A 22,244-nucleotide genomic window follows, 5' to 3' on the forward strand; every position below is an offset into this window, starting at 1 on the left:
CTGCTACCTCCTCACTCCCAGCTCTTCCACTTAATGCTCTCTTACAATGCAAAATGTACCACGACCACGGAACAATAAGAGTGGGAGGCCAAGAACGAAGTGTACGGATTAAACAGTGTATGAGACAGGGGTGTGTTCACTTTTTCAAACTGCATGTCTCCAACTCTTAACATTTCCTGATCTACTGCTGTAGACATTCTAGTAGTAACCAGGTATTTAGTTTTGTCTATACTTATCCTTAGACCTACATCTTCACTAGCCTTGATTAACGCATTCGCATTTGCTGTTACAGATTCTTTCCTATCGCTAATGATGTTTAGATCATCTGCATACCCAAATATCTTAATATTTCCATTTAACTCCACACCCTCTGAATTATCTGCTGCCATTCGTACAATATATTCTAGAATTAAATTAAAAAGTAGCGGAGACAGGGCATCTCCCTGCTTAAGTCCGTTCTTTATTACAAATTCTTCTGACTCCAATTTCGCCACGCGTACTCTACCTTTTGTGTTTTTCATACTCGCTTCTATAAGTTTATCATACTTCTTTGGTATTCCAAGTTCCAAAATAATTCTGTACAATTCTGATTGCAATACTGAATCATATGCTTTTGTAAAATCTATGAAAAGAGTATGAACTGGTTTATTGTATTCCCATTTCTTTTCGAAAATTTGACGCAGGGTGAATATTTGGTCCATAGTTGATCTGTTCCTCCGAAAGTCAGCTTGGTAATCCCCCACAATTTCAACTGCATACGGTGTAAGCCTGCTTAGCAGAATATTCGAGAAAATTTTGGAACATACTGGTAATAGCGATATCCCTCTATAATTACTACAATCCATTTTGTCGCCCTTCTTAAAAATTGAGATCAGAATCGACTCCTGCCACTCTTCAGATATCATCTCTGAGTTCCATACTTTAGTTATCACTTTGTGAACTACTTCCACCAATTTCTGTCCCCATTTTTAACTAATTCTGCAGTTATACAATCTGGCGTGGACATCACTTCGAGAAATGAGATTGAATCCGAACTGAAAAAGAAATTACGGGCGGGAAATGCGTGCTACTTATCACTGAATAGATTACTTTCATCAGGGATATTGTCTAGGAATTTAAAGATTAGAATATACAAAACTATTATTCTACCAGTTATGCTGTATGGATGTGAGACTTGGTCTCTCACTGTGCAAAATGAAAAGCCGTTTCGAGTATTTGAAAACAAAATTTTGAGGAAAATTTTCGGAGCAAAAAGGGATGATATTAGCGGAGAGTGGAGAAAACTGCATAACGAAGAGGTTCACGAACTCTATTCAAGCCCTGACATAATCAGTATTATTAAATTACGTAGGCTGCGATGGGCGGGTCGCGTAGCTCGAATGGATGAGGGCAGGGCAGTGCGGAGAGTATTGGTGGGGCACCTAGAAGGAAAACGTCCTGTGGGGAGACCGAGGCGTAGATGGGAGGACAATGTGAAGGTTCATTTGAGGAGCCTAGGTATTGAAAGTGAATGGAAGGAAATAGCCGAAGATAGGGACAGATGGCGAAAATACGTTGCTGCGGTAATGGACTCTCGAGTCCGGGATGACCAGTGTGTGTGTGTGTGTGTGTGTGTGAATGTCTGTGTATGAGATAGGGGTGTAATCTCTCGCCCCTGCTGTTCAGTCTATACGTCTAAGAAGCTAAGTCGGATATAAGAGGAACGTAGAAAAGTGGGATTAAAATACACTCCTGGAAATTCAAATAAGAACACCGTGAATTCATTGTCCCAGGAAGGGGAAATTTTATTGACACATTCCTGGGGTCAGATACATCACATGATCACACTAACAGAACCACAGGCACATAGACACAGGCAACAGAGCATCCACAATGTCGGCACTAGTACAGTGTATATCCACCTTTCGCAGCAATGCAGGCTGCTATTCTCCCATGGAGACGATCGTAGAGATGCTGGATGTAGTCCTGTGGAACGGCTTGCCATGCCATTTCCACCTGGCGCCTCAGTTGGACCAGCGTTCGTGCTGGACGTGCAGACCGCGTGAGACGACGCTTCATCCAGTCCAAAACATGCTCAATGGGGGACAGATCCGGAGATCTTGTTGGCCAGGGTAGTTGACTTACACCTTCTAGAGCACGTTGGGTGGCACGGGATACATGCGGACGTGCATTGTCCTGTTGGAACAGCAAGTTCCCTTGCCGGTCTAGGAATGGTAGAACGATGGGTTCGATGACGGTTTGGATGTACCGTGCACTATTCAGTGTCCCCTCGACGATCACCAGTGGTGTACGGCCAGTGTAGGAGATCGCTCCCCACACCATGATGCCGGGTGTTGGCCCTGTGTGCCTCGGTCGTATGCAGTCCTGATTGTGGCGCTCACCTGCACGGCGCCAAACACGCATACGACCATCATTGGCACCAAGGCAGAAGCGACTCTCATCGCTGAAGACGACACGTCTCCATTCGTCCCTCCATTCACGCCTGTCGCGACACCACTGGAGGCGGGCTGCACGATGTTGGGGCGTGAGCGGAAGACGGCCTAACGGTGTGCGGGATCGTAGCCCAGCTTCATGGAGACGGTTGCGAATGGTCCTCGCCGATACCCCAGGAGCAACAGTGTCCCTAATTTGCTGGGAAGTGGCGGTGCGGTCCCCTCCGGCACTGCGTAGGATCCTACGGTCTTGGCGTGCATCCGTGCGTCGCTGCGGTCCGGTCCCAGGTCGACGGGCACGTGCACCTTCCGCCGACCACTGGCGACAACATCGATGTACTGTGGAGACCTCACGCCCCACGTGTTGAGCAATTCGGCGGTACGTCCACCCGGCCTCCCGCATGCCCACTATACGCCCTCGCTCAAAGTCCGTCAGCTGCACATACGGTTCACGTCCACGCTGTCGCGGCATGCTACCAGTATTAAAGACTGCGATGGAGCTCCGTATGCCACGGCAAACTGGCTGACACTGACGGCGGCGGTGCACAAATGCTGCGCAGCTAGCGCCATTCGACGGCCAACACCGCGGTTCCTGGTGTGTCCGCTGTGCCGTGCGTGTGATCATTGCTTGTACAGCCCTCTCGCAGTGTCCGGAGCAAGTATGGTGGGTCTGACACACCGGTGTCAATGTGTTCTTTTTTCCATTTCCAGGAGTGTATAAGAAGAAATTTCTCACAACATGCGTTTAGAGCACAGAATTGTATAGCAATGAGACATGGCCTGTGGGAAAACCACAACAGAAGAGAATGGAAGAATTTGAGATGCGGTGCTGCAGAAGAACGTTGAAAAATTGGTGGACTGGTAAGGTAAGGAATGAGGAGGTTCTCCGCGGTATCTTCCAGGAAAGCAATACATGGAAAACACTGACAAGAAAAAGGGACAGGATGATAGGCTATCTGTTAAGACACCAGGGAGTGAATTCCATAGTACTAGAGGGAACTGTAGAGCGTAAAAACTGTAGCGGAAGACAGGGATTGCGATACATGCAGCAAAAAATTGAGCACGTAGGTTGCAAGCGCTACTCTGAGATGAAAAGGCTGGCACACGAGAGGAATTCTTAGCGGGCCGCATCAAACAAGTTAGAAGACTGGATGAAGTCCGGATGCGGCTGATATCATCAGTTCGCACAGTTACCGAGCGAGATGGCGCAGTGGCTAGCACACTGGACTCGCATTCGAAAGGACGACGGTTCAAACCCGCTTCGAGCCATCCTGGTTTAGGTTTTCCGTGATTTCCATAAATGCTTCAGACAAATGACGGGATGGTTCCTTTGAAAGAGCACGGCCGATTTCCTTCCGTATGCGGTGGGACCGCTGACCTCGCTGTTTGATCCCCTCCCCCAGACCATCCATCCCTCCTTTCCTTTGCTCCCCACCCCTCCGCCTTCAATTTACGTAACAAAAAATTTTGTAAGAACACATATCTGGGGCTGAGGTAAGCAGTACGAAGTCGACGTTTCACCAGAAAAGGTGTTTTCAGCAGAAGTAACATACAGATTTTGGATTAAGTAAGCATTCAGGACTGCCAACAACCTAAACCTGGAACTCCTCTCTGGAGGAACCAAAATACCTCAATACGCTAATCCAATCGCATACAGAATTACGTGTGACAGTTTTAACAAATTCTATATTGGATGAACAGGAGGAAATTTTAACAACAGTTTTAGAGAATATGCTAGAGATAATGAAAGCAGTCAGTCGAGCCTCTTCATGCATTTAGAAATCCAAAAGTAGAAAGCCGACAACATCGAAATTGCATTCAAATCTTACATATAATACCTAAAATACTCACCATGAACATCCTGAAAGAATTGTATATTTCTATAAACATGAAAATTTATCGGCACGACAAATTAAATGAACAGACAGTCTTCAAACATAAATATCACCGAGAAAATTCTACAGGCGTTATGGAATATGACAACAGGCAAAAAATAAACGACCAATAATTACACAAACAACTAAATTATCTGCACTTCGAACAATACGGCTGGTTAGCTGTAACTACTTTTTAACATGCAACATCATTGAGAACTGTCATCTAGCTGCCAAATTACTACCCGACTTTATTTATTCATCATAAAAACTACTACAAGTATTTGACCAAACCATTAATCAGTAACACAATATGTACTTCTCGCCCAGGTATAATGTACAGTTAGCTCCATATTAAAATATCGCAAAAGTAAATGAAATGTACCAACTGCAATATTCGGAGGTGTACTTGACAAAGGCAGTACCGCAGAAATAGTCTTGCCGTACGAAATATTATAAAAGTAATAGCAGCTAAATTGGAAGATTAAATTTCAAATATTGTATACGAAGTGTTTCATGCCCCGTGACCCAACATAGATAAAAAGAAGAGGGTTAAGTAAATCCTTACTCCATACATTGTAAGTAGACTGTATAGGTTTTTTTATTGGTAAAGCCACATAGCGCTCTGTAGAAAATCACTGGCTGTGCTGTGTGCAGTCTGTGGCTGGTTTGCATTGTTGTTGGCTATTGTAGTGTTGGGCAGTTGGCTGTTAACAGCGCGTTGCGTTGCGCAGTTGGAGGTGAGCCGCCAGCAGTGGTGGATGTGGGGAGAGAGATGGCGGAGTTTTGAAATTTGTAAGACTGGATGTCATGAACTGCTATGTATATTATGACTTTTCAACACTATTAAGGTAAATACATTGTTTGTTCTCTATCAAAATCTTTCATTTGCTAACTATGCCTATCAGTAGTTAGTGCCTTCAGTAGTTTGAATCTTTTATTTAGCTGGCAGTAGTGGCGCTCGTTGTATTGCAGTAGTTCGAGTAACGAAGATTTTTGTGAGGTAAGTGATTTGTGAAAGGTATAGGTTAATGTTAGTCAGGGCCATTCTTTGTAGCGATTACTGAAAGTCAGATTGCGTTGCGCTAAAAATATTGTGTGTCACTTTAGTGAATGTTTGAGTACGTTCAGTTTTGCTCAGCTGTTGGAAAATCAAATAATGTAAGAGGTTTATCAGCACAGTAATTCAATAATTTTTCAAAGGGGACGTTTCAACATGCCCATGGATATCAGTACATCTTCATGTTTGGCCGATGGACAAGTATAACTGGTTTGATTAGGTCACAGATATTTCTGATTTTCCTACAGGAAAAACTGGTGGAAGGTGTACCACTAAAGACTCACGAAGAATTGACTTTTCAATGCGATTGTGTGCGTTGAAGTATCCGGGGAAAAGTAGGTCGTGATGGACCGTATGTTGGCTGCCGATATCGCCCGATTCCACACCTTCAGACTTCTCCTCGAGGGGATGCTACGAAATTCCTGGGCAGGTGACTAACGTCGACAGCTGAGCGCTCTGGTGGACTAACCAATCTGAGGGGTGTTCCTGTATCACATTCAGTACGTTATGTGGTACCAACAGAAATATCTACAATTTTATCGATATCTCGATAATATTTGAACAAAAGAAACAATGGGTGTCGTGAGGTATTAATTACTTATATTTGTAACCATTTCTCTGACACAAAATGACTTATCTGTAATACTGCAGCCAGCCACTTTTTGCTGTGGCTCAGTCTGTTCAAACGGAAAAGAAAGAAAAGAGAAAGGTCACGTTTCTAATACGTATGAGAATTGAATATACACTCCTGGAAATTGAAATAAGAACACCGTGAATTCATTGTCCCAGGAAGGAGAAACTTTATTGACACATTCCTGGGGTCAGATACATCACATGATCACACTGACAGAACCACAGGCACATAGACACAGGCAACAGAGCATGCACAATGTCGGCACTAGTACAGTGTATATCCACCTTTCGCAGCAATGCAGGCTGCTATTCTCCCATGGAGACGATCGTAGAGATGCTGGATGTAGTCCTGTGGAACGGCTTGCCATGCCATTTCCACCTGGCGCCTCAGTTGGACCAGCGTTCGTGCTGGACGTGCAGACCGCGTGAGACGACGCTTCATCCAGTCCCAAACATGCTCAATGGGGGACAGATCCGGAGATCTTGCTGGCCAGGGTAGTTGACTTACACCTTCTAGAGCACGTTGGGTGGCACGGGATACATGCGGACGTGCATTGTCCTGTTGGAACAGCAAGTTCCCTTGCCGGTCTAGGAATGGTAGAACGATGGGTTCGATGACGGTTTGGATGTACCGTGCACTATTCAGTGTCCCCTCGACGATCACCAGTGGTGTACGGCCAGTGTAGGAGATCGCTCCCCACACCATGATGCCGGGTGTTGGCCCTGTGTGCCTCGGTCGTATGCAGTCCTGATTGTGGCGCTCACCTGCACGGCGCCAAACACGCATACGACCATCATTGGCACCAAGGCAGAAGCGACTCTCATCGCTGAAGACGACACGTCTCCATTCGTCCCTCCATTCACGCCTGTCGCGACACCACTGGAGGCGGGCTGCACGATGTTGGGGCGTGAGCGGAAGACGGCCTAACGGTGTGCGGGACCGTAGCCCAGCTTCATGGAGACGGTTGCGAATGGTCCTCGCCGATACCCCAGGAGCAACAGTGTCCCTAATTTGCTGGGAAGTGGCGGTGCGGTCCCCTACGGCACTGCGTAGGATCCTACGGTCTTGGCGTGCATCCGTGCGTCGCTGCGGTCCGGTCCCAGGTCGACGGGCACGTGCACCTTCCGCCGACCACTGGCGACAACATCGATGTACTGTGGAGACCTCACGCCCCACGTGTTGAGCAATTCGGCGGTACGTCCACCCGGCCTCCCGCATGCCCACTATACGGCCTCGCTCAAAGTCCGTCAACTGCACATACGGTTCACGTCCACGCTATCGCGGCATGCTACCAGTGTTAAAGACTGCGATGGAGCTCCGTATGCCACGGCAAACTGGCTGACACTGACGGCGGCGGTGCACAAATGCTGCGCAGCTAGCGCTATTCGACGGCCAACACCGCGGTTCCTGGTGTGTCCGCTGTGCCGTGCGTGTGATCATTGCTTGTACAGCCCTCTCGCAGTGTCCGGAGCAAGTATGGTGGGTCTGACACACCGGTGTCAATGTGTTCTTTTTTCCATTTCCAGGAGTGTATGTCCTAATCTCCTTCTCTCACCTATCTCTATCCATTATCTCCCCTAACTTTCATTGTCCATGTCCTCTTTACCCCTTTCTCTGTCCATCTTCTGCTCCTTCCTCTCTCTCTCTCTATCTACTTCCTCTCTCTTCCCCTCTCAGTCCATCACCTTCTACCTCTCTCTGTCCATCTCCTACATCCCATTTGCTGTGTCCATTTCTTTCCACTCCCCTGCCCATGTGCTCTCCCCCCCCCCTCCCTCTCTTTAATCTTGAGTCGTTTTTATTGATATTGGAAATTTAGATTCTGCAATAGTAAACCAATACGGCATAAATACAACTTTCCTGTTTGCTAACATCGTTTCGCTATTGCATATTTGCAACAGATTATTGTTATTAAATTCATAGAAATTTTTGTATTACATATATTTAAAAATATGTAAATAAAAACAAGCTTGTATACCAGTGGAACGTTATGCCAAAATTTCAAAGCAATTGGTCCAGAACTTTCGGAGAACACGGCATTAAACAAACCAAAATTTACATTTTTAGAGTGTTTCGTTTTTCATTACATACTTATTACATATTTACCAGATGCCGATAAAGTTTGTATATAAAAACACGCGGGTATTCGAAAGAAATGTTGTGTTAAAATTTAAAAGACTTTAATGAAGAACTTTCGGAGATTTGAAATTTTGAAGAAACGAACATCTACGTTTCTACTTATATACAAAATGTAGATTTGCTGATCGCAATTCTCCGAAAGTTTTTGACCGATTGCTTTGAAATTTTTAGACAACGTTTCATTGGTACATCCGTGATTTTTATTTCCCTATTTTTAAATATGCATAATATATAATTTTATATAGATTTATTTTATATATTTTATATAGATTTAAGTGTCAGGAAGTCCTTTCTGAAAGTATTTGTATGGAGTGTAGCCATGTATGGAAGCGAAACATGGACGATAAATAGTTTGGACTAGAAGAGAATAGAAGCTTTCGAAGTGTTGTGCTACAGAAGAATGCTGAAGATTAGATGGTTAGATCACGTAACTAATGAGGAGGTATTGAACAGAATTGGGGAGGAGTTTATGGCACAACTTGACAAGAAGAAGGGATCGGTGGGTAGGACATGTTCTGAGGCATCAGGGGATCACAAATTTATCATTGGAGGGTAGCGTGGAGGGTAAAAATCGTAGAGGGAGACCAAGAGATGAATACAGTAAGCAGATTCAGAAGGATGTAGATTGCGGTAAGTACTGGGAGATGAAGAAGCTTGCACACGATAGAGTAGCATGGAGAACTGCATCAAACCAGTCTCAGGACTGAAGACCACAGCAACAACAATATAATTTTATATAAATTTAATCATAGAGAATCGTTGAAACAAAAAAACTGAAAAGTTACATGACATATACTATACACCATATATTAAAGAATTAGGTATCTAAAAAGACTCCCTTATTATAATTTACCCTTGTGTCAAAATTTCAAAGCAATCTGTCAATAACTTTCAGAGATTAATTATTTTGAACAAACCAACATTTACATTTTTATAACGTTTCCTTTCGTATTACATACATATCAGATAAGGTTTCGGTGGGTATATAAAAACACCTGAGTATTCGAATGCAGTGTTGTATCAAAATTTGAAAGCAATCGGAGAAGGACATTCGGAGATATGAAAATTTTAAGAAAGGAACATCTACGTTTGTAGTTACATACAAACTGTAAAACTCCTAAAGTGTTTGACCGGATGCTTTGCAACTTCGACACGATGTTGCATTCAAATACGCATGTGTTTTATGTGGTGTCACCGCCAGACACCACACTTGCTAGATGGTAGCCTTTAAATCGGCCGCGGTCCGTTAGTATACGTCGGACCCGCGTGTCGCCACTATCAGTGATTGCAGACCGAGCGCCGCCACACGGCAGGTCTAGCCTAGAGAGACTCCCTAGCACTCACCCCAGTTGTACAGCCGACTTTGCTAGCGATGGTTTACTGTCTACATACGCTCTCATTTGCAGAGACGACAGTTTAGCATAGCCTTCAGCTACGTCATTTCCTACGACCTAGCAAGGCGCCATATTCAGTTACTATGAATGTATTCTGAACAGATAATACTGTGAATCATGTACCGTCAAGAGCGACGTTCATCATTAATAAAGTTAAGTATCAAACTAATTACGTCCGCTTTCTGAATTCTAATTCCTTGTCATGTTCCAGACCTCACGTCAGCCTGCGTGAGCTAAAACGCGTACATTTCGGCCTCCACTAGTAACACAACATTTTATAATATGTAATAAATAATTTTTTATAAATTTAATAATAGGGAATCTCAATACGATTACGTTACATGTTAAAGAAATGGGTATAGTACAACACGCCTCTATTAGAAATTAGAATGCAATGTTGCGTAAAAATTTGAAAGCAATCGGTCGGAGATTAACAATTTTGAACAAACCAGCATTTACGTTTTTATTTATATCTCACCTGGTAGACTGCCATGGATTTCTTGACCGCGGATGGAGTGAAGATGGCGGCGTGCGCCAGCGTGGTGTCCTTGAGGTCTAGGATGACAGAGGCGCCGCAGACGATGGCCGAGTCGTCCTCGTTGAGGGACAGGTCGCCGCCCATGAAGAGCAGCCGGAACAGGTAGTCGGCGGTCACCTTCTTGGGGTCCAGCCTGCCCAGGCGCAGAACCGTTATGCGCCGCCCTTCTTTGTCCACCTTGGGCAGGTAACTGATGAACCTGCCGGAGAACCGGGAGGGACACGTAGTCACGCCATGCTAGGGATGTGTTAGATTAGATTAGATTCAGGTCACGTTCCACAGACTTAAAAAATGAGATGATTCTCGTGGGTGTGGAACATGTGACTATCCAGCAGTTGTCACTCGCGCTGGTTGAGGCTGGAACGCTCTGCCACGAGATCTTCGTATCCACCTTGTGGCCAGGTTGGGAGCACGTTGCAGACCACACACCCCATTAGGAACCATGTCCCGCCGTTTGTAATGCCCAGCGAACCATAATTAATCACGGTGGCTTCAGTGTAATTATAATACGAATAAAAGAGCCATTTCTGTTCATTTCATTGCGTATTTCTTTCAGTTACTTTCTGTAGTTACTTTCTGTGCTATACGGAAGCAGTTCTCTCCCTGTATGATCCAAGTTTAATCGAGTTACTGTACGTAGCACTGACACGTAAGCTACTATAGTACTACAGTTTTGCAAACAGTTGTAGTAGAAACTTCATGTTCTTCTAGTGATGCGAACAAATGAAATGAAACTACCTCTGAGGTGTTGGTAAGAACAATCTGGGGTTTAGTGAAAGGTAGACGGGCGCATGGGAAGGGGGGTGGCAGGGGGGAGACGAAGAGAGAGAGAGGGAGGGAGAAAGAGAGAGAGAGAGAGAGAGAGAGAGAGAGAGAGAGAGAGAGAGGCACCAGGATAGGCGAGATGAGATAGATATGATACGGTATATCTATGTTTGGTACAGGAATGAGGAAATTGTGATCATTGCTTCTTCTTAGGATGTTGTATTACTTTCTGTTTTCAGCAATGACTGTCTATTAATACAATACCGGCACAAGAAGTAAAAAACACAATTTCCTTAATTAAGGAAGGGATAGAAACACAGAAATCTTTTTATTAATCTTGCGTATCCAGATTTCTGCTGTAAATAGCCATCTTGAGTACTAAAATACAAGGACATTATAGAATAAGAACTGATTTACGTGAAACAATAAATAAAACACAACAACGTGAAACAATAAGTGAAACACAACTTTATCCAATAGCTACGAACCATTCTAGTCAACAAATGGTTAAAAACCATTAAAAAGCCAAGATCGCACAAAATATTTTTTATTCAGGACAACCAGTTTCAACAGTTTTTGCTGTCATCTTAAGGTCGTAAACATCTTTTTGTAGTAAAACACGTCCATTTTACGCTGTCAAGTAGAAAAAACTCAGCACGTTATAAACGTCTGTCATCGCTAAAATTTTTAAAAACAGAAAGCGATGACAATAGGCATGCTGACTCCTGAGTTACAGAGGCAGGCCATATGCATATATGCATTCGAAGCGTCCCAGGAGGAATGGTGAATATTCAGGAATATGACAGGGACGACCATTCGAAGCAAAAAAGTCTGGTAAACATGGGCTCTTAAATGCTTTCCTTAAGAGCTATGAGCACTTTTTATTCGATACTGTGAAAGAAATCTCTTCTACTGCAAGCTCTTCAAAAAAATGGTTCAAGTGGCTCTGAGCACTATGAGACAACATCTATGGTCATCAGTCCCCTAGAACTTAGAACTACTTAAACCTAACTAACCTAAGGTCATCACACAACACCCAGTCATCACGTGCAAGCTCTTCGCTTTCTGTATTTTGGGAGGAGGTAGTATAGACAAAAACAAGAAAAACTGAACAGTACACATGGGCTCTAAAGTGCTTTCTTTAATAAATTGTGAACACTTGTTCAGTAGAAGAGATGTGTTACACAGTAGTGAAGATGAAAAAGTGGTAGTAGTTCTTGAGATATTCATTTTAGAATCCATGTTTACTACAAATTTTTGCTGCATACGGAGTGATTTTTAATGGCTGATAACTGCTTTACTTATCTTGTGTGGCGATGTTTTGATAGCTGGAGAAACGTCTGCTCTCGACCTATTACTCCAAGAAGCTATAGCTGACTCCGCCGCCTTAACACCCCATTATTAGATTAGTGTATAGATTCAGCCTGTGGTCCCTCTATGCTGGGCCCAGTTCTTCCTCAGCATCGAATCTCTTTCTTCCGTACAGCTTTCTAGCCGGCTGCGGTGGCCGAGCGGTTCTAGGCGCTTCAGTCCGGTACCACGCGACTGCTACCGTCGCAGGTTCGAATCCTGCCTCGGGCATGGATGTATGTGAAGTCCTTAGGTTAGTTAGGTTTAAGTAGTTCTAAGTTCTAGCGGACTGATGACCCCAGATGTTAAGTCCCATAGTGCTCAGAGCCATTTGAACCATTTGAACAAGTTTCTATAAGTGAAGTAACTATAAAACAAAACAGTGCTTCTCTACTTAAATAAAGTGTACATTGGTTCCAATGAACTCCGTATATTGTAGAAACTTTCATAAAAAGTTACACGTTACCTGGAAAGTTATTGCTCCCAGAACTATTTAAATTACTATCTCAAAGACCTCTCAATAACATGGCAGTGTGTAACAACAATCGCTTATATACATCATATTCGTCTTCCTTAGTGCCGGAGAGCTTCCATGGTACCAGAGATCTTTCATTCCTCCTGGCTCCACGAATATTACAAATTCTCTCCATCAGGTAGACTCCGCACCTGTTGAGTAACACTTTCCCACAGTGTGCTTCCCGTTGTTTACAAACTAATAGCGCGCACGTCTTCACTCTGAGCTCTACATGCCCTGCCATGAATGTCATTGATCACAACATAGTGCCGTCTCCCAAAATATAGAAAGGTAAGGGCTTGCAGTAGAGGAGATTCGTTTCACAGTATCGAAGATGAGGAAGTGTTCATAGCTCTTAATTCAAGCTTTACTGTATGATTAAATGATGATGGCGTCCTCTTGGGTAAAATATTCCGGAGGTAAAATAGTCCCCCATTCGGATCTCCGGGCGGGGACTACTCAAGAGGACGTCGTTATCAGGAGAAAGAAAACTGGCGTTCTACGAATCGGAGCGTGGAATGTCAGATCCCTTAATCGGGCAGGTAGGTTAGAAAATTTAAAAAGGGAAATGGATAGGTTAATGTTAGATATAGTGAGAATTAGTGAAGTTCGATGGCAAGAGGAACAAGACTTTTGGTCAGGTGATTACAGGGTTATAAATACAAAATCAAATAGGGGTAATGCAGGAGTAGGTTTAATAATGAATAAAAAAATAGGAGTGCGGGTTAGCTACTACAAACAGCATAGTGAACGCATTATTGTGGCCAAGATAGACACAAAGCCCATGCCTACTACAGTAGTACAAGTTTATATGCCAACTAGCTCTGCAGATGATGAAGAAATTGATGAAATGTATGACGAGATAAAAGAAATTATTCAGGTAGTGAAGGGAGACGAAAATTTAATAGTCATGGGCGACTGGAATTCGTTAGTAGGAAAAGGGAGAGAAGGAAACATAGTAGGTGAATATGGATTGGGGGGAAGAAATGAAAGAGGAAGCCGCCTTGTAGAATTTTGCACAGAGCATAACTTAATCATAGCTAACACTTGGTTCAAGAATCATAAAAGAAGGTTGTATACCTGGAAGAATCCTGGAGATACTAAAAGGTATCAGATAGATTATATAATGGTAAGACAGAGATTTAGGAACCAGGTTTTAAATTGTAAGACATTTCCAGGGGCAGATGTGGATTCTGACCACAATCTATTGGTTATGACCTGCAGATTGAAACTGAAGAAACTGCAAAAAGGTGGGAATTTAAGGAGATGGGACCTGGATAAACTGAAAGAACCAGAGGTTGTAGAGAGTTTCAGGGAGAGCATAAGGCGACAATTGACAGGAATGTGGGAAAGAAATACAGTAGAAGAAGAATGGGTAGCTCTGAGGGATGAAGTAGTGAAGGCAGCAGACGATCAAGTAGGTAAAAAGACGAGGGCTAATAGAAATCCCTGGGTAACAGAAGAAATATTGAATTTAATTGATGAAAGGAGAAAATATAAGAATGCAGTAAATGAAGCAGGCAAAAAGAAATACAAACGTCTCAAAAATGAGATCGACAGGAAGTGCAAAATGGCTAAGCAGGGATGGCTAGAGGACAAATGTAAGGATGTAGAGGCTTGTCTCACTAGGGGTAAGATAGATACTGCCTACAGGAAAATTAAAAAGACCTTTGGAGAGAAGAGAACCACTTGTATGAATATCAAGAGCTCAGATGGCAACCCAGTTCTAAGCAAAGAAGGGAAAGCAGAAAGGTGGAAGGAGTATACAGTATAGAGGGTTTATACAAGGGCGATGTACTTGAGGACAATATTATGGAAATGGAAGAGGATGTAGATGAAGATGAAATGGGAGATAAGATACTGCGTGAAGAGTTTGACAGGGCACTCAAAGACCTGAGTCGAAACAAGGCCCCGGGAGTAGACAACATTCCATTAGAACTACTGATGGCCTTGGGAGAGCCAGTCATGCCAAAACTCTACCATCTGGTGAGCAAGATGTATGAGACAGGCGAAATACCCACAGACTTCAAGAAGAATATAATAAATCCAATCCCAAAGAAAGCAGGTGTTGACAGATGTGAAAATTACCGAACTATCAGTTTAATAAGTCACAGCTGCAAAATACTAACGCGAATTCTTTACAGACGAATGGAAAAACTGGTAGAAGCGGACCTCGGGGAAGATCAGTTTGGATTCCGTAGAAATGTTGGAACACGTGAGGCAATACTAACCTTACGACTTATCTTAGAAGAAAGATTAAGAAAAGGCAAACCTACGTTTCTAGCATTTGTAGACTTTAGAGAAAGCTTTTGACAACGTTAACTGGAATACTCTCTTTCAAATTCTGAATGTGGCATGGATAAAATACAGGGAGCGAAAGGCTATTTACAATTTGTACAGAAACCAGATGGCAGTTATAAGAGTCGAGGGGCATGAAAGGGAAGCAGTGGTTGGGAAAGGAGTGAGACAGGGTTGTAGCCTCTCCCCGATGTTATTCAATCTGTATATTGAGCAAGCAGTAAAGGAAACAAAAGAAAAATTCGGAGTAGGTATTAAAATTCATGGAGAAGAAGTAAAAACTTAGAGGTTCGCCGATGACATTGTAATTCTGTCAGAGACAGCAAAGGACTTGGAAGAGCAGTTGAACGGAATGGACAGTGTCTTGAAAGGAGGATATAAGATGAACATCAACAAAAGCAAAACGAGGTTAATGGAATGTTGTCAAATTAAATCGGGTGATGCTGAGGGGATTAGATTAGGAAATGAGACACTTAAAGTAGTAAAGGAGTTTTGCTATTTAGGGAGTAAAATAACTGATGATGGTCGAAGTAGAGAGGATATAAAATGTAGACTGGCAATGGCAAGGAAATCGTTTCTGAAGAAGAGGAAGTTGTTAACATCGAGTATAGATTTAAGTGTCAGGAAGTCGTTTCTGAAAGTATTTGTATGGAGTGTAGCCATGTATGGAAGTGAAACATGGACGATAACCAGTTTGGACAAGAAGAGAATAGAAGCTTTCGAAATGTGGTGCTACAGAAGAATGCTGAAGATAAGGTGGGTAGATCACGTAACTAATGAGGAGGTATTGAATAGGATTGGGGAGAAGAGAAGTTTGTGGCACAACTTGACTAGAAGAAGGGATCGGTTGGTAGGACATGTTCTGAGGCATCAAGGGATCACAAATTTAGCATTGGAGGGCAGCGTGGAGGGTAAAAATCGTAGAGGGAGACCAAGAGATGAATACACTAAGCAGATTCAGAAGGATGTAAGTTGCAGTAGGTACTGGGAGATGAAGAAGCTTGCACAGGATAGAGTAGCATGGAGAGCTGCATCAAACCAGTCTCAGGACTGAAGACCACAACAACAACAACAAGGGATCCTTTTTGAGCCCATATTGACTAGACTTGTTTGCTTCGAGTGAGCGTTCCCGTCACGTCCGTAAATAGTGACCATTCCTCCTGGGGAATTGTGTATGCACTCTGCCTGAAAAAAATGAAGGACCCAGAAGACATGGTCGCATGTTACTGTAACTTCGTACACATTCACACCATCGGCAGGTACGTAAATGGTTAGAGTTGCATTTCCGAGAGACAGGTAGAACGGCCACCATTGTGCATTACTGGTATTTAGCATTGTAACCAGAGCTGGTTGAGTATAAAAGGGGCTCACCAGCTTGAAATTTTGAGAGATCACTGTAAAGGGTATGGAGATACAGCGCACCCGCCTGAGACAGCGTTATAGGCAACTGACAGAGTTCGAATGGGCCCTCATTGTGCGTCTCGATTTGGCAGGCTGGTCGACTTGTGCAGTATGCATATTTGTGGGGCATTGGAATGTGACCGTGGCGCAGTGCTGGACTGCATGGGTATGTGAGGGCGGGCGCACAAGTCGCCAATATTCTCGTCGGCAGTGTGTGGCCGTCAGAATAGAGCATCACCGTACTGGCACGAGGCATCTGCGGCTGCCATCCGAGACCAAGTAAAGGACGCCCTGCAACGTTCTTTGTCATCTCGTACCTTTGGTCAGAGACGAGCAGAAGCCGAGCTAGCCAATTACTGTCCCATAACTAGGCTGCCATTTACTCCACGACAGAAATCGCTACGTCTGGAGTGTTGCCGTCACCGGGAATCAAGGAATGCTGATGAATGGAGTCGTATCGTATTCAGTTCTGCACTACCCCGCACGACTATCGTCGGCGGAGATTCTAAACCCAGCTTTCAAAAACTCTTTTACGGTAGAGGACTGCAGCACCATTCCCCCTTTCAATTATCGAACAAACGCAAGGATGGCTGACATAGTGTTTAGTGCATCTGCGATTGTAAAACAGGGAAGATCCTTAGACGCCAGGAAGGCATCTGGCCCAGGCGGTATCCCCGTAAGATTTTATGTTGACTATGCTACAAATATAGCTCCATTCTTATCCATTGTACAGGATGGCGGGTATGGGCAGGCGGTGGGCGTTGTGGAATAATAGGGTAATTTTTAGAGAAAGGCCATTTATTGGCTAAAGCATGATGAAAAGGGGCTACATAGGCCTAGGGAGGTGAGGGTGAGCCAGAGCTTACAATTTGGCGAACATTGTTCGCGAAGCTACCGAAAGTGGTTGTCTGCCAAAACTAAGTCCACAGTGCCGTAGCACCGGGAGAAGCGGGAGATGTTCTGTGCTACAGGGCGCGTATGCGACTCGCGGGTGAGCAAGAATACAAGAGAGCGGGCCCGGCGACGGGCGGCCGGGTATATTCGACGCACCACGCGGCTTCCTCCACCCTGATTGGTCAGGACCGAGCAAACCGTGCGGGCGGCATGGAACTTTCCAGAGCGTTGCCTGCTAAGCGACGCCTGGGGCGGCGTTACCTCGTAAGCACACGAGAGAGGCGCGTGATCAAGGTGCCCTTCCTCGGTGCTGACTTCCTGTTACTAGACCGTGGGACGAAAGAATTTACAGGCAGCTAACACTGCCGGCCGTGGCTTGGCCGTAATGGAAAAATGAAGTTGCCGGTTGGAGGCTCATATAATAAAGTAAAATCCCTTATTGTCTGGCTCATCCTTTACACCATCATCTGTCAGAGATCATTGGAACAGCGGTAAGTTCCACGGGACTGGAAGAAGGCCCAGGTAGTAGCAATCAATAAAAAGGGTAGAAAATCGGATGCACATAATTACCGGCCAGTTTCACTGACATCAATTTGTTGTAGAATCGTGGGACATATTTTGTGTTCAGACATAATGACCTTTCTAGACTCTGAGGAGCTCATATGCAGAAACCAGTACGGTTTTGGGAAACAGCGGTCATGCGAGACACAGCTGGCCTCTTTGTGCATGACATACAACAGGCTCTAGATACCGGCTCCCAGGTTGATGCCATATTTCTCGACTTTCGAAAGGCGTTCGACTCAGTTCCGCACTGTCGCTTGCTCCAAAAAGTGCGCGCTTACGGTCTATCCGATGACATATGCGATTGTATAGAAAGTTTTCTAACAGACAGGGAGCAGTATGTGGTCCTGAACGGGGTGACGTCAACAGAAACAAGCGTAACTTCAGGTGTGCCCCGCGGTAGCGTAATAGGTCATCTGCTTTTTACGATTTACATAAACGACCTGGTTGATGGTATTGACAGCGGAATTAGACTGTTTGCCGATGATGCTGTAGTCTACAGGAAAGTAGTATCACACGAAAGTTGTGAACAAATCAATGAGGATTTGCAGAAAATAAATGCGTGGTGTAGTGACTGGCAGTTATCTCTCAATATTAGTAAGTGTAACCTACTGCGTGTAACAAGGCGAAAATCCCCATTAATGTACCAGTACAAAATAAATGCTCAGTCTTTGGAACATCCGTCAAGTATCTTGGTGTGACTATTCGAAATGATCTCAAACGGAATCATCAGATTACACAAGTAACGGGTAAGGCGAACTCTAGATTGCGGCTTATTGGTAGAATACTGAAGCGATGCAGTATTTCAACAAAGGAAATAGCTTACAATACGTTAGTTCGTCCAGTCTTAGAGTATTGTTCGTCTGTATGCGACCGTTACCACTTGAATCTGATTCAAGAGATTGAGAAGGCCCAAATAAGAGCGGCAAGATTCGTGACTAATACGTTTAGCCATCGCGAGAGCGTTACAAACCTCATAAAAAGTTTGGCGTGGGACACACTCGCAGATAGACGGCGCCCTAGATGGAAGGGTCTACTCACTAAATTCCGAAATCCGATCTTCACCGAGGATGTAGAGCGTATATTATTACCACCAACTTTCAAATCGCGCAATGATCACCATTCAAAGATAACGGAAATTAGAGCTCGTACTGAGGCGTTCAGACAGTCGTTTTTCCCTCGCGCGATCCGCGAGTGGAACGGAGGGGCGAAATATGACTTTGGCACGAATTGTGCCCTCCACCATACACCGATTAGTGGGTAGCGGAGTATATATGTAGATGTAGAGCTCCCATTTTGTCAAGTCATAGCTGGTAGTGACTGAAGGAAATCTCTCGACAACGGTACTCTCGTAGCCAGCGAGATCCTCAGGTCTGTCCCTGATGGAACACGTGTGTGATGTCAACTGTCTGGCAGTGCCAGTATCCACGATGAGAAGGTGCAGTTACAACAGCTGAGGGGCAGCTTGCCTCAGAAGAGAGTAAAACTGCTTTGTGTCACACTGCCAAGTCCTTTGTAAACTGGACTCGATACCGTAATCACTGACATAACATCACATATATTCGCAACATGTCAAGTTTCATTTCGTTTCCTCTCCTCCTTCTGGGTGTTTCACTCTTTCTGTCAGGCACTGTATTCATTTATAGGTATAGGTCGTTTGACGATTCCCGCAGTTGCACTGCTTCCAGTTTTGGATTATAGTGTAGCGGATGAAGGCAGACACTTTTTAATTACATCCAAACATGAATCCCGTTGAGAATGAGGAGGAATCGTCATGGCAGATTAAAACTGTATGGTGCACCGGGACTCTAGTCAGGTACCTTTGCATTCCACAGAAAAAAATGAATTGATCGTATGGCGCCGGCCGGGGTGGCCGAGCGGTTCTAGGCGCTACAGTCTGGAACCGCGCGACCGCTGCGCTCGCAGGTTCGAATCCTGCCTCGGGCATGGGTGTGTGTGATGTCCTTAGGTTATTTAGGTTTAAGTACACTCCTGGAAATTGAAATAAGAACACCGTGAATTCATTGTCCCAGGAAGGGGAAACTTTATTGACACATTCCTGGGGTCAGATACATCACATGATCACACTGACAGAACCACAGGCACATAGACACAGGCAACAGAGCATGCACAATGTCGGCACTAGTACAGTGTATATCCACCTTTCGCAGCAATGCAGGCTGCTATTCTCCCAAGGAGACGATCGTAGAGATGCTGGATGTAGTCCTGTGGAACGGCTTGCCATGCCATTTCCACCTGGCGCCTCAGTTGGACCAGCGTTCGTGCTGGACGTGCAGACCACGTGAGACGACGCTTCATCCAGTCCCAAACATGCTCAATGGGGGACAGATCCGGAGATCTTGCTGGCCAGGGTAGTTGACTTGCACCTTCTAGAGCACGTTGGGTGGCATGGGATACATGCGGACGTGCATTGTCCTGTTGGAACAGCAAGTTCCCTTGCCGGTCTAGGAATGGTACAACGATGGGTTCGATGACGGTTTGGATGTACCGTGCACTATTCAGTGTCCCCTCGACGATCACCAGTGGTGTACGGCCAGTGTAGGAGATCGCTCCCCACACCATGATGCCGGGTGTTGGCCCTGTGTGCCTCGGTCGTATGCAGTCCTGATTGTGGCGCTTACCTGCACGGCGCGAAACACGCATACGACCATCATTGGCACCAAGGCAGAAGCGACTCTCATCGCTGAAGACGACACGTCTCCATTCGTCCCTCCATTCACGCCTGTCGCGACACCACTGGAGGCGGGCTGCACGATGTTGGGGCGTGAGCGGAAGACGGCCTAACGGTGTGCGGGACCGTAGCCCAGCTTCATGGAGACGGTTGCGAATGGTCCTCGCCGATACCCCAGGAGCAACAGTGTCCCTAATTTGCTGGGAAGTGGCGGTGCGGTCCCCTACGGCACTGCGTAGGATCCTACGGTCTTGGCGTGCATCCGTGCGTCGCTGCGGTCCGGTCCCAGGTCGACGGGCACGTGCACCTTCCGCCGACCACTGGCGACAACATCGATGTACTGTGGAGACCTCACGCCCCACGTGTTGAGCAATTGGGCGGTACGTCCACCCGGCCTCCCGCATGCCCACTATACGCCCTCGCTCAAAGTCCGTCAACTGCACATACGGTTCACGTCCACGCTGTCGCGGCATGCTACCAGTGTTAAAGACTGCGATGGAGCTCCGTATGCCACGGCAAACTGGCTGACACTGACGGCGGCGGTGCACAAATGCTGCGCAGCTAGCGCCATTCGACGGCCAACACCGCGGTTCCTGGTGTGTCCGCTGTGCCGTGCGTGTGATCATTGCTTGTACAGCCCTCTCGCAGTGTCCGGAGCAAGTATGGTGGGTCTGATACACCGGTGTCAATGTGTTCTTTTTTCCATTTCCAGGAGTGTAGTTCTAAGTTCTAGGGGACTGATGACCTCAGAAGTTGAGTCCCATAGTGCTCAGAATCATTTGATTGTATGGCACTTACGATCGGGATTCCTTCTTCCTGGGGAAGTTCGGCCGCTGGGCTGTAAGTCTTCTCAGTTGGCGCCACACTGGGCTCTTTGCGTGTCGATGATGATGAAATTTTGATTACTCAGCGGCCAGTGCCCGAGCGGAGAAAAATTTCCAACCCTGCTGGGAATCGAACGCGGGCCCACTGTATGGTAGTCAGACACACTGACCACTTAGCCAAGAGGACGGAATTCCGATGGAAATCCTCTACCGATTGAGAGGTCCAGATACACTCACGTACAGCTGTCGTAGGTTTACTTTCCCCGCTCCTCAGATAAACGATAATTGTGGTGATGTGGCCTAGCCACAGCCTAAAGAACATTTCCAGAATTAATTCTTCTCTCTGCAGTGGAATGTGGACCGATCTGAAGCTTCTGATCGGGATTCGAAGCCGAAACTTTGGAAAGGGGTTATGAAAATGAATTGTGAGGGTGGATTATGAGTAATGTCTGGCAGAGCACTGGCCTGCAGAGCGAAAGATTGCTAGTTCGAGTCTCAGACTGCGACACAATTTTAATTTGCCGGTAAGTTTCAAATCAACGCACACTCCGCTGCAGAGTGACCATTAATTCTGGATCCAGTTGCAGTAGGTGTTCTTACCCAGCGTCGAGCATGTACTGAATTTTGGGATCGAAGGGGTCTCGGTTCTTGTAGAACTCCGGAGCGGCCGTCTTCATGGTGTAGTACATGTCCAGCTTCTCCTTGGTGCGCTGCAGGGAGAACTTGCAGCCTCGCAGAAACGTCACGATCCACTGGTCATCTGGAACAGCAAAGTGAAATCATTGTAAAACTTTTATCCCTTCTGGATTTGCAGCACTGCGACTGTCTTGTTAAAGGTTTCAGGAATTACTGTAACCAATCGCCGTTTTTTCTT

At 45.3% G+C, this 22,244-nt stretch overlaps 1 protein-coding gene across 1 annotated transcript in view; it reads right to left on the reverse strand.

Moving 5' to 3' along the window:
• Positions 1-22,244, reverse strand: part of LOC126203478 (retinol-binding protein pinta-like) — a 134,075-nt gene that overhangs the window by 50,857 nt on the left and 60,974 nt on the right. The window contains exons 3-4 of the mRNA XM_049937801.1: positions 21,971-22,130; positions 10,012-10,270 (exon numbers count right to left, since the gene is read on the reverse strand). Coding sequence (XP_049793758.1) covers positions 10,012-10,270; positions 21,971-22,130 — 419 coding nt within the window. The remainder of the gene's footprint in view (positions 1-10,011; positions 10,271-21,970; positions 22,131-22,244) is intronic.

Source organism: Schistocerca nitens, chromosome 9 (genome assembly GCF_023898315.1).
Source record: "Schistocerca nitens isolate TAMUIC-IGC-003100 chromosome 9, iqSchNite1.1, whole genome shotgun sequence".
NCBI classification, from domain to species: Eukaryota; Metazoa; Arthropoda; class Insecta; order Orthoptera; family Acrididae; genus Schistocerca; species Schistocerca nitens.